Genomic DNA, 14,322 nt, shown 5'->3' on the forward strand with positions numbered 1-14,322 from the left:
CACAAGTTGACAGTAATCTGAATCTGTTTTAGCAGACCAATAGTTTCGTTCACGGGATAAAATTTTATTGATTATGAAATAAAAGTTCTTGAAGTTTATTTAGAATAGGAAATGTTTAATTAGTAATTGCATGCCATAATTTATCTGTTTAATATAAAGGTGCTTTGATTTTTGTATTCATGTAAAAATTGTGAATTTATGTGCGGCTTTTGCTCTTAGATGAGTTACCACTTAGAGTGCTAAAAGTGCATGTGTACAGTTCACTGACCTGTGTGGTGAATTTCATTTTGTGAGTTTGAGGCGAACAGAGACAAATCCAGTTTCATTTAGACTTTACGTGAGATACACACATCACATTATTACAAAACATTGTTTAGCCTATCAGAGAAAATTGAAACCTGCGCACTAAATACGTTACACACTAGTGCGTGATTGAGCTTTCCATTAAATTGTGTATAATAATTGCAAATGTGCTTGGACTTAATGCACGAAGTTTGAAATTACTTTTCGAGACAAATACTGATTTTTGATAAAAGCGAACTGAAAATTTATTCAAAATATTGAGGTTCTGTTTTAATTAGGACACATATTACCTTGTTGATCACATTGCTTAGCAACACTGTAATGCAAATCAATTCATTCATTAGAATGATTTGCGATGTAATAAGTCCCATTAAACATTCAAATTGTTACATGGAATTTGCTGATCGAATGAGAGTATAAGAGTGTTCTTTTCCAGAAATGCCAATAAACCAGCAGTTTAAAAAGTTAAATTACCAACTGTTGTGTAACTTCATTGATATTGCATTTCACTGATGAACACCGTTCTTATTGATAAATGGACATTAATTGCAAGTAGATTTTGAATACTCACCAACACTGCCAAGCAGCAGTTCACATCACAACCAGTAATAAATGCCAATATAACTGATTGGACATTACTTCATTAAAACAGAGAAATCAGCTTCCAATTCTAGAATAAACTGTCAGGTGGAATTATTAAAATCTTGCGGAATTGTAATAAGGTTTATCTGAAGACTTCTATCATACATTATTATTTCACATTAACTGGACAGATTGTTAATTGGAAACGAATTCACCCACAACAGATTGTCTCAAGCCACTACTAAACTTTTATCGTGACTCTTAACGAGAGATCTCAAGACGCCAGGATCAAGAGAGTCAGTAGATGCTGTGCATTTGCTGCCAATGTACCTTGACCCTCCAGTAGTATCTGTACCACAATAAAGCAGTGCAGACAGTCTCTAATTTTGTCTTACACACTGTTTCTACCTATTTCCTCTATTGCATTGCAATGCTCTTTTGCTGGGATGATTCTTCAAAGTGGACCAGGATACTTGCTAAAACATCCTGATACACTACAGTATATGTGCAGTTTCTAACTGTAACACTTGTCTTAGTATGTTAGACCTGTAACATAAAGTATACCTCTTAATGAGTAGATTATGGTAGCATTTTAAGTTTGGTCAATAACTATTTTGAATTACTGAAAATAATTTTTTTGTGCCCATGGAAGCCATTACATTGGAAACATGCAACTTGAGTAGGGCTCGCGTATTTGGGGTTTGTGGCTTAGTAATATAGATTGTTACTCACCATATAGTTGAATGATCTTAATAATCATTTTCTTCCCTATTTTGCTTGCAAATAAAGCTAGAGAAAAATACTGATGTTATGCCTGTGTATGAGCCTTAATTTCTCATATCTCATCTTTGTGGTCCATATGTGAAATGTACATCGGGGGCAGTAGAATTGTTATGGAGTCTGCCGCAATTGCCGGTTCCATAAATTTTCTCAATAGTGATTGTAATTCAGAACATCACCTTACCTCTATGGATTGCCATTTGAGTTCACAAGGCAGCTGTGAAGTACTTGTGTGTTGGTTGAAACTACCAGTAATAAATCTAGTAGCCCAGCTCTGAATTTCATCAATGTCTTCCTTTAATCCGACCTGGGATATCCTAAACACTTGAGCCATACTCAAGAATGGATACCACTAGTGTTCTATACACAGTCTTCTTTATAGATGAGCTACACTTTCCTTAAGATCTTCCAGTAAATTGAAGTCAAACGTTTGCCGTCTCCACTACCGACCTTATATGCTTATTCTATTTTGTATCACTTTCCGATGTTACGTGTAAATATTTAATTAACATGCCAGCATCAAGCAGTGCACCACTAATATTATATTTGAGCATTACAATATAATTTTCCCTATTCATCTGCATTAACATACATTTTTGTGCATTTAAAGAAAGCTGCCATTCATCACGTCAAATAGAAATTCTGTCTAAAGAATCCTGTATCCTTCTAGAGTCACTCACTTTGACACCTTACCATACACCACAGCATCATCAGCAAATGATGGCAGATTGATGCCCACCCTGTCCGCCAAATCATTTCCTGAGGCGCTCCTGAAAGCACACTTGTCTCTGGTTAACACTCGCCATCCAGGACTCTGTACTGGGTTCTATTACTTAAGAAGTTTTCGAGCCACTCGCATGTCTGGGAACCTATTCCACGTACTCTGTTTCTAAGATGCTGCTTCATCCAGGTTTGGTGAAGTCCTTTAAAGCAATACTATTTCAATTTCCTTAGCAGAACTGTATAATTTTACACAATCAGAGACCTTGACAAGATCACAGAAAATTGCCAACAGGGTAATTTTTATTGTTTAGTTCTTCTAGAATTGAGTAACTTAGATCCTACATTGCCTTCTTGTTACAGTTGCCTTTATTAAAATCAGACTGAGCCATTAAAAAATCTATTCTTGGCAAGATGGTTCAGTAATCTTATGTTAGCTATCTTCTCAAATTTTTGATAACACAGGAAGGATGGAGACTGGCTTATAAATAGAAATCTGTTGTCTGGCTCAGCTTTTGCATATTCTCCAGTCTTTCAAGAAATATGTCTTGGCCTCCTCCACAGCATGAATTCTGAAAACATAGGTCATGTGAAACTCAACTCACTTTTCTCGTGACACACCGAAACCCACAGATCAAGGCAGTCAGGTGCATGTAGTATTCCTTAATTTATGCAAAGCACTGGACTCAGTACCACATGTACAATAATTATAGAAATTACTGTTGTATGGGTTTCCAGTGAAATTTGTGACTTGTTTGAGAGTTGTTTGGTAGGGAGGACACAGCAAGTTATTTTGGATGGAGTGCTATCGACAGATGAAGTAACTTTTTGTGTGCCCCAGGAAAGTGTGTTGGGATCCTTGTTCATGTCATATATTACTGACCTTGTGGACAACATTAACAGTAACTATGTACTTCTCACTTCAGAAATGTAAAATTGTGCTCTTCACAAAAGGAAAATGTTTAATACCCTATGAATATTGTATACTAAGTCACAGTTGTATCCAGTCAAGTCATACAAATACCTGGGTGTAATAATTTGTGAGGGTATGAAATGGAATGGTCACATAGGCTTGGTCTTAAGTAAAGCAGGCAGCAGACTGTAATTCATTACTAGAAGTTTGTGGAAATACAAGGTCTACGAAGGAGACTGCATACAAAACATTCGTGCAATCCGTCCTAAAAAAATTGCTTAAGTATGTCAGACCCATGCCAAATAGCACTAATGGGGTGTAGAATAGATACAAAGGAGGACAGCAAGAATAGTCACAGGTTTGGTCAACCCTTTGGAGAGTGTCAAAGAATCTGAAAGAACTGAACTGGTAGACTCTTGAATATAGACACAAACTATCCTGTGAAAACTTACTTAGAACATTTCTAAAATCAACTTTAATGAAGGAATGTATTACAATCCCCTCAGTATCTTTCCCATAGTTACAAAGAGAATATTAAAATAATTACAACAAGCACAGAATGCACAGAAACATTGAAGCAATCATTCTTTCTGTGATCCATATGTGAATGAAATGGGAGGAAACCTAAATCACTAGCACAATGGAACATACCTTCTGTCACACACTTCACAGTGGTTTCCAGAGTATGGATGTAGATGTAGACTTATTGGCTGGTTACAGAGATAATTCAAGGGTGGTGCTACCAAGTCAGCACAGTATGCTGGTACTTTGGCTGGGATAACCTTACAGCCAGAAGAGTCATTACTTTTAGCTACCTAATGATTTTTTTGATGTCTCTAACAGGTCACTTGGCAAAACATATGTCTGATGATGAAATATACATTGCCTGTCAAAGTAAGAATATTAGCTCTGATTTCAATAGATTGTTTTTAGTGTCCATGTTCTCAGCTGATATTAGGAAGAATTTGTAGAATTTAGTAGCCAATTTCATGTTATCTGTTTCATTGCTACTGTTACCTGTAAGTTAAACATCATTTGTTCAGTTTGTTCCATATGTAAAATAATGCTCCAAATTTTTCTTGACTTGTTCTTGGAATTTTGAATATTTCATGCATGGCTTTGGCCTTTTGGCTGACATGCTGAATAACTTTGTGATATTGTTAACAGTACATTTCTAAGTTGTGATATTAGCTGCTTCTTTGTGTTAAATGAAGCTCTCTCTTTTTAGTGAAAGATATTTTGATACCAGATGTTAGCTGCACTTTCTCTTGGCTTCCTGTGTAAATATCCCTGGCCAATTGTAAAGGAAAACTGTATTCATAACACTGTAAGAATATTTTTAGGGAAGAATTGAATTCCTGGATCAAATGACCTATGGAAATACAGCTAGGTGACATTTTCAACAACAAACTAAATTTTGATGGGTACACACCCTGTCATTTTCAGGCAACTGTCAAAATTTTGGTGGTTGTTGAAGATGTCACCCAGCTAGATTGCCATAAGCTTCCTAGCAGTATAAAACTGTGCACTGGACTGGCACTCAAACCTGGGACCTTTGCCTTTCACAAACAAGTGTTCTATCGACTGAGCTACCTGAGCAAGATTCATGACCTGCACCCACAGCTTTCACTTCTACCAGTCCCTGTCTCCTGCCTTCCAAACTTCAAATTAGTTTTTCTGCATACCTTGCAGAAATAATGCTCAGAAGAGAAAGGATGTTGTGGGGAAATGGGTTAGCCAGTAGCCTAGGTGATTGTTTCCAGATCAAAATTTTGACTGTGCAGCAGAGTGTGCAATACTTTGAAACTTTCTGTTGGCAAGGTAAGAGATGTTGTACTGTTGGAAGTGAAGTGTGAGGGTGGGCCGTGAATTGTGCTTGGATAGCTCAGTCAGTGGAGCACTTTCCCATAAAAACCAAAGATCCCAGGTTAGACTCCCACTACATTACACACTTTCAGTCTGCTTTATTGCTGCCATTTGAACCTCATGGTTAGATAAATCATTTATTATGGGGTTCACATCTATTTAATTAAAGACAACTTGATTTAGAAATAACTTATTGACTGCTGTTATAGTATGTCTTTCTACTCTTGTTGGGAATGTTGAAATCTATATTGAAATCTCCACTTTAATCATTTCTCAGTTGTTTCTACTAAGTGTTACTAGTACTGTCCCTAATTGCTTAATGAAGTTGAAAACATTTACTGTTGGAGGCCTACAGGTTGTCAGAATCATTACAGTACATGTTTCCATGTTAATGACATTGCAGTTGTAACACAATAATTATAAAAAGTGTGCTGTTAAAGATTGATTTATGTTATTTATATCATATTTTGTATTCAGAGTTGAGAGAGTGCAATAATTTTAAGCATGATAGTGCTGAAATTTAGCATTGTAAGTGATACTTTACTGCCCTGTCCTATGCTGGATTGTGCTGAATTCTCTGTGAATTTCATCAAAAAAGTTTGATCACGCCTTGAGAACAAAACTATGATGATTATATTTGTCCACGACACCTAGAATGATCTTACCAACATGCATGCCCAGCATCATAGCTTACATGACACAACGAAGTTTACAATGGAAAATGAGACCCACAAAAGTGTGAGCTTCCTACATATTAAAACTATAAATGCTAAGCAACAGCAAAATTCAGAATCCATCATAAAGATACAAGAACAGATGTCATTAGCCATAATAATTCCTGTCGCCTAAATATGCACAAAAATACGTACTTTCATTCCATGCTCCATCAAATTATCTGTTGTCATTTCCTTAGAAATCTGTGAAATAGAGGAAGAATTGGGAGTTTTGCACAGGGAGCTAAAAACAATGGTTTTAAATGGCAAATAATACAATGTATGCAGATAAATTAAAGAAAAGCAGAGCAAGAACCGATACAGAAACTACCATGACTAAATAATGAGAAATTAAATATGTCTCGGTGTCATATATTGTTAAAATCTTGGATAAAACTGTGTGGTAAAAAAAAATTAATAAATATAAAAATATTGAACAACTTTTTACTGGCAGTGGCAAATTAATACGGCATTAGGTACGAGTAATATGGCAAGTTATGGTTTTATATATATACACACACACACACACATACCCGTGCCACTGTGGCAGTAGTTATTTTAAAATGTTAACATACATAGAATGTAGGTCTCATGTGGTGTTTAAGAATGTATGAGTATTCACTGGAATATGACTAACAGTCAAAATCAGCTGATAGTGATTCAGATAACAATAATTACGTAACAGCCAAGGTGGAAAATGGAACTGCCCTTCAATAAATTTGTAGCTTCGTGTTAAAGAAGAATAAACTTTTTTATGTACTTCTTAATGAGTTGTAGCTTTTTTATTTTCAATTTTCAGGGTCTTTTTTATTATTTTTTGCGACATGCCAGTTTATTAGAGCTGGAAGAAATGTTGGTAATACCAAATTTGCCACTTTCATCTTTGAAATAAATCATTTCTGCCTCGTATAATTTAGTCTATAGTTTATATAGTTTCTTTTCTTTTTATTTTTTCTTCAAGTACTCTTGTGCCACTGTAGTATAAATGAATGTACATACTAGCCACACAGATGATTGAGAGATTGATGACTGTATGATGGGATAAAAGAAACTGTTGACCTAATTAAGAGCATCAAAAGTTTAAATATGGAAGATGACTGAAAATTGATGGTAAGAAAACAAACAGAAGGAAAAAGAGCAGGAGAGCAGGAATTGGGGGAAAAGGAATTTAAGGGGCAGCCACCTCATAGAATTTTGCAAAGAGCCTAATTTAAACTTTGCTAACACTTGTTTAGCAATCATCAAAGAAAGTTGTATACCTGGAAGAGACATAGAGACTCCAGAATGTTTCAGATAGATTGTTGAGTTGTATATGAAAAGTAATGAGACTGACAACATCCAAGCGATCTGGCAACACTTCGTTGTTCTACTTGTGTAGAGTGGTGTGCTCATCCCTTCCAGATGCTCAGTCCGACTTCCAGCTCCCTGCAACCACACAATTTTTGGCAGCATCATCAGTGAGGTTGTGTTTTTGTTTTGTACTATGAAAATGGAACAGTAGAATTTAGAGCAATGCTATGACATCATGTTTTGTGTTAAACTTGGTGAATTCACGAATGTGACCTTCCAAAAGTCGAAACAGGCCTGTGGGGAATACTCCTCATCAAGAATACAAGTTCTTTGCTGCCACAAATCATTTTCGAAAGGCTGAGAACGCGTTGAAGGTAAACTGTTGAACGTGTGCATGCACTTGTGAGAGCACACCAATGTTTAACAAGAAGGATAATGGGTGACATCAGATTTTGACCAAAGTTTTGCACATGCAAAAGCTTTGTGCCAAAAAGGTGACAAAGAACTTCACAACTGAGCAGAAGGACAATTGAGAACATGTGTGCGTTGATTATCTTGAGAGGATTGTCAGTGACCACAAATGGTTCAGTCTTGTGATCACGGTGATCAGTCCTGGATTTTTGAGTACAATCCTGGGACAAAGCACCAAAGTGAGTAGTGGCACACTGTGACATCTGCTCGAGTGAAAAAGAGTTCAAATAATCAAATCAAAGATCAGAGCAATGCTGATTTGCTTTTTTGACAGTAGGGGTAACATGCCTAAAGAATTTGTTCCTCTAGAACAAACTGTCAACCAAGTGTTTTACAAAGATGTCCTTAAAAAACTCACAAAAAGGGTGAATAGCAAGAGAGCGGATATTGCAGGCAAGTGGATGCTGCACCATGACAATGCCCCATGTCACATGGCCTCTTTCACTGTGGAATTTTTGACCTCAAAAGGCATTCCTATTGTCCCACAACCCTCTGTGTCCTTGGGACTTTTTTCTTTTCCCAAAACTGTCTTAAAAGGACGTCATTTTAAGACTGTGGAGAACATTCAATGAATGTGACCGACATGTTAAAGGCCTACCATTTAAAGCCTTTCAGCACTGCTACCAAGACTGGAAACAATGATTCTGCCAGTGTTAGCTGCCAAAGGGAACTGCTTTGAAGGGGACAGTATAGTTATTTGAAAAAAAAATAAAAACTTTGGTACATAAAAAAATCACTTATTACTTTTTTCACACCTTTGTGTATTGGTAAGATAGTGATTCTGAAACCAGAATTCAAATGGCAAAACATTTCCAGGTGCAGGTGTGAACTCTGACCATATTTTATTGTTTATGAACTGCAGATTAAAGATGAAGGAACTTCAGAAATTAAGGGAATGAGACCTGGATAAAATGGGAGAACTAGAAGTTGGTTAGAGTTCCAGATGGAGCGAGTGGTAATGATTTACTGAAATAGGGGAGGTCAATAAATAGAACATGAATGAGTAGCTTCAAGAGATGAAAGAGTGAAGCCAGCAATCAACCAAGAAGGCAGACAGACAAGGCGGAGAAGAAGTTCTTGGCTAACATACATAATATTGAATTTATTTACGAAAGAAGGAAGTATAAAATTACAGCAGATGAAGCAGGCAAAATGGAATACAGATACCTGAAACAAAAAACAAGAATGACAGAAAATGGAAAATAGCAAAGTAGGATTGGTTAGAGGAGAAATGTAAAGCTGTAGAAATGTGCAAGACTATGGGAAAGATGGATGTCAGTATTACTTAGGAATGTCTTTACTATTGCTGTCCTCTTCTATAATCTGTGCAAAGGAGATCTGGCTTTCATGAAATCCATCATTTCTTTTGTCTTGAATGTACATTTCTTGTTTTAAATTTTATAGTGCATTATTATATTGTACTTATTATGGACACCCTACTAGAGCTAATCATTAATGTTTGATCATGAAGGTAGAAATGTAGTATAACTTCTACAGATCATTTAAAACTGCATGTTTATTTCAGATACCAAACTTTTGGTGCCCTACGAGTTTGGCAACACCAGAGAAGACATGTGATTTCATACTACCAACAGCATCAAAGTCATTTAATTTTGTAAATAGTGCAGGTCTACGCTATGAAGCTATGGAAGTTCGCCGTTGCTTGAGGGAAGGTAAGATGAGTTTCAGAAGCTACGTTTAAAAATTTGTAATATTCTAGTGCATTTAAAATACAAATTTTTAGATTTTCTGCTTTGAAATTTTTAACTGTCATGTGCATTTAAGACACTTCTAGACCTAAGGACATATTTTGTTTGTGTATACTCTTGTCACAAGATTTTTAGATTTGTTCACGTCTGTCATCTTGTTGGCATAGAGCATCAGTGAACACATTAAATTGGACTGAAGATATGCTCACATATATTGTTTTTCAGCTAGACCAGTTTCTATTATATGTCGTTCTCAGTACACTGTGAAATTTCTTAGCCAATGGCTACATGAGTATGTAGTAGGATCATACATCCCCTCACATTTCCTATTAAATGCTGATGCAGCTGTTGGCTAAGTAGGGATGTGGATTATTGAAAAAAACATAAGAGTAGAAGCTAGTGAGGCTAACAAACAGTATATGTGAGTTGACTGTTAACATTTGTAGTCAACATTTTTAGACATCAAGAAATACATGTTTCCCATGTGCATGCCTGTCACAATATTTTGTGTAAAGTTTACCATCTCACTTAACACTTAATATGAATATTTTACCAGTGGTGGGGTTGACATGTTATGTAGGCCAGTAGGATCACGAAGCAGGGTAAATAAATACCATTAAGTACATCATCGAGCTTAATATATGGTGGCTGGACAGACAATGGAAGAAGTAAAAGTTATATGCATATGTAACAATATAATGAAAAGGATCGTTGCTACTCACCATATAGCAAATATGCTGAGTCACAGAAAGGCATGACAAAAAGACTGTCAGAAAGTTAGCTTTTGGCTCACAAGGCCTTTGTTTTGTCAAAAACAGACAAAACACACACACACACACACACACACACACACACACACACACACACACACACACACACATGCAAATGCAAATCACACAGTTATGTGTGTGTGTGTGTGTGTGTGTGTGTGTGTGTGTGTGTGTGTGTGTATTTTTGACAAAGGCTTTCTCTGCTGTATATTGAGCAGCAACTATACCTTTCATTATATTGTTATAAGCATATGTGCCAGTTCTGTGAGAGTTTCCATTGTGGAATAATGTTATCTGTGAGATGCTATTTGACACACACCAATTTCAGATTGAGCAGGAAATAGTTACCACTTATGACATTGTATAAGAAGTATCACAAACAAAAGTTTTGACAGTTTTTTATTTCCACAATCATAGACATCTAAACAAAAGAAATTTTTATTACAGTGGTAAGGAGAAAATGTTGTATGTTACAGGAGAGTGTTGAAGGTCAGATGGATTAATTGAGTGAGGAATTACACATCTTGAATTAATAAATGAGAAAAATTACCAGTTGAGAGAATGAATTGTTGGACACTTATTACAACAAGACTCCTTGTTGAAAATTGTGGCTAATCAGATGGTGGAAGGAAAGGAGTTCTAGATTTGAGGCAGATCATTGAGCATCTAAATCATGGTAGTCATGCTAAAATGAAGAGACTGTCTGGCAGGTGACAGGAATGGAGAACTTCATCGAACAAACCTAATGGTTGATGCCTGAAACAACAGTGCTTTCTCTAGGTACAGACTGGTTTGGCTCCTGTTCATGTGCAACTGAAAACTGCCTTCAGTTTGGTCAAACAGCTGGAAACATACGATCAGTGTGTTGGTTGGAATATCTGAGATACAAACCTTCTATCGCTCACACCAACACCTTCATCTCCAGAAATGGTAGATTTGCAGAGTACTTGTCTACTTGAGTGTACATTAAATATGAATATCAAGTCTATGTTATATGTGCAGAAAAGTCATTTTGGGGGAGGGGACTGCTTTGTTATTTATCTTCATCACCCACAAGCACAATCTGAAACTGGCAATGTATGTGAGCCATTGTGACCCCACTTTTGCTGTTGTAAATTGTCCAATTTAATGTACTAACTAAAAGTAGGTGCACAGGTATAGAGGTAAGGGCTGTAAATACATGGGATAAGGAGGCAACTTGCACTCAGCATGTGTGCCAAAGAAACTCATGGGAGAAGCATTTCAGTTTGTATTAAAGGCAGAATGGAACTAATAATACTAAGTTGTGGTTCTCCTTGGAGCAAAAGGCGCCTATTGTCCAAGTTCTCATTCAGATTATTGACAAAGAAGATGCAGATGGCCAACCTTGATCCTAATGTATGTACAGCATCATTCACCAAAAGTTACCTAAAGCCTGAAATCAATTGCTGTGCGATCTTTGCAACATATTTAAATGTTTACTAATGGGACTCGTTACACAGAATGTGTGGGAAATAGGAATGACTTTGCATGTAAAGTCATTTGAACATGACAAGATGTTATTACAGATAGATTGAAAGTTAAGGGCAGACTCTACAAACCATCAAATGCATATGAAAAAGCAATTGAAGCCTTTGTAGGAAACCAAGATCCACAAATATGTATGTTTACCAGCCAAGCTATAGTAATTAGTTGAATGAGAAAAATGCAGCTTTAAAACAAAAGTTCTGTGAAATCATTGTGACGGCTTTAAAAAAAAATTATGTTGCATATGAGGTTCAAAAAATATTCGTTTTTAAAAGCAATGGAAAATTAAAACCCATGTCCCTCTTGTGTCCAGCACGTGGTGGACATAGAAGGAACACGCTCCTAAGTGGATAAATAACACTGTACACATTATTAGGAATAGTATAAATAAAGGTACTTTCATAACCACACAGCCTCCATAGAATTAATCATTGAAAAACTCTAAGAACTTATGAATGTAGTGTGCACTGCTTCAGTCTGATAGTTTGGCTAATCAATGACACTTCTAAATTGGGCATCAATCATGAATCACAGTTGTAGTCTATGTACAGACATGCCACAAGCTGCATTTCTGTCGAGCATTCACACTTTTTCTGCAATAGTTTGATACTGAATCCGAAGGCAGCAGTCCACAGACCTGTGATCAATGAGGGACAGATTTTCAGTCACCCGGCTGGCCGCTCTGGAGGATAACACAGGCAGAGTGGTCCCAGATCAGCAGTTGGACTGCATCCTGTATCTGCTGCTGAAACTGACTAGTTGGTGGCTGGGGCCAAACTGGCTGGCTGTGGCCTTAGGTTGACATAAATACTGTAGAGGCAGCGGAACGCGGCACGGCCTACTTGCAGGCACATGACCTGGCGGACACAAGTACTGTTGAGAATGTCACGTCTCCCGCTGGTGACAGCAATGCCACCTGTGGACAATGCTGACATCACTGGTCACAGTGACTGGCAGTGACCTGTTTGGTTCTCAATGATGGGGCACTAGGATGCTTATGCTGTCGCTGTTGGCATCGGGACTGTTGTATTCATTCCTTAGTGACACAATGTCAACAGGCCCGTGATTCAGCAGCCAACAGAAATGGTCTGTATTGTTGGTGGACTTCATATCTGGATACAGCACATGTACCTTCTCACAAGGTATCCTGCAATGGGAGGTGAAATATTAAGCAGAAAGTATTGTTATTTCCTTGGCCTAAGTCTCAAAGTTGTTTCATTGTCAAGGAAGTAACCACTGCCCATGAAGGTCTGCATAGTATGGTAAATTTGGTTTCTCAAATGTTCCTTGACATGGGAAAAGAATGCTGCTTTCAGTCAGTTGTTGATGCTGACACTGTAACTTGGCAGAATTCCAGTCGTACATAGAATTCTCATATGAACTAGTGTCATTTTAATGGTAATGTACTGAGCTACCCCATGAAGAGAAACATTTCAGTTGGTTGTTATTGTGGGTGGTGTTGTTTTTGGATTAGAGGTTTCAAAACTGCAATCATTATTACTCACAAGCAACCTGTCATGTGCGAGGTTGCAAAAGGCCAGTGATGTTTATGGGATTCGAAATCCTGCATGTTGTCTACCATGCAACCATAATATTGGCTGCTAATTGTAACGGGTGGGCCTGGAGGTATCCAGTGGTGAGCACAGCATGAGGCTATGGAGGTTAATTGAACTGCTTTGTTGACAAGTAATGCAAAACAGTGCTACAGCACTAGTGGTATTGATGCAAAGCAAAGCAATGGCAATGACAAACAAAGTAAACATTGAATTATATGTACACATTTCTTGAGAAAGGAACACAAGGAATTTTACAGAGTGAGAAAAAAGTGGCAGATGAAATATTAGTGCTTCTGCAAGATGAGTCAGTGAAATGTATAGTGCCATATATCCTCGACTGTGTGGACAGCGTACATAAGGAGTACAATGACGATGATACAAGCTTAACAAGTGAAAGTAATATTGAAACAGGTGTCAAGCCATGCAGTTGATCATCATTGTCTGACAGGGAGCCACAAATTCCATCTCCGGTGAAATGTAGTAAAGAACGACCGTTGTCCAAGGAGCGGATGTGAAACATTATTATGTACATGGAAGATCATATGCAACATAGAAAAAACAATTATGAATAGATTTCAAATAAGTCCGCAGCAATATGAGCGTGTAGTGCATAAGAAAAGCTGCGGATATTCAAGGGAGGAGAAGGTGCGCCTGTTACAAAAACTGGTGTTATGCATTTCAAGGAAGCTCGATACAGTTTACAGGATGTGCCTGATAGTGACCTGCTATGTTATGCTCATCAAATTGCACGCGAAGTGGATTACAGTGATGTAAAGCTGCTATGTTATGCTCATCAAATTGCACGCGAAGTGGATTACAGTGATGTAAAGGGAAGCTGTGGATGGTTGCATAACTTCAAACAGTGCTAGAGAATTGGAAGACATTAGATAACGAAATTTCAGACAAGGCATCAACTTGATGATGCACAGCGAGCTGTGAAAACGGCCCTAAAATTTGTAGATGAGATTAACAACTTGTCCCATTGTTCAGTAAGGAATTTTGTTTTCAACTCCAACCAATAAGGATCTGAAGAAGAACCCTTTAAATTAGAGGTACCAAGATAGTGGTACCAAGATCACTAACATCAATGCCTTAACACATTCGTATACAGTTATGCCAACTGTTAATCTGGAGAATAAATTG

At 37.2% G+C, this 14,322-nt stretch overlaps 1 protein-coding gene across 1 annotated transcript in view; it reads left to right on the forward strand.

Annotated features, from left to right (window-relative positions):
* The window catches only part of LOC126187989 (trans-1,2-dihydrobenzene-1,2-diol dehydrogenase-like), a 123,780-nt gene that overhangs the window by 90,223 nt on the left and 19,235 nt on the right, over window positions 1-14,322 (forward strand). The window contains exon 5 of the mRNA XM_049929395.1: window positions 9,164-9,311. Within this exon, the coding sequence (XP_049785352.1) occupies window positions 9,164-9,311 (148 nt within the window). The remainder of the gene's footprint in view (window positions 1-9,163; window positions 9,312-14,322) is intronic.

The sequence above is a fragment of the Schistocerca cancellata genome, chromosome 5 (assembly GCF_023864275.1).
Source record: "Schistocerca cancellata isolate TAMUIC-IGC-003103 chromosome 5, iqSchCanc2.1, whole genome shotgun sequence".
NCBI lineage: Eukaryota > Metazoa > Arthropoda > Insecta > Orthoptera > Acrididae > Schistocerca > Schistocerca cancellata.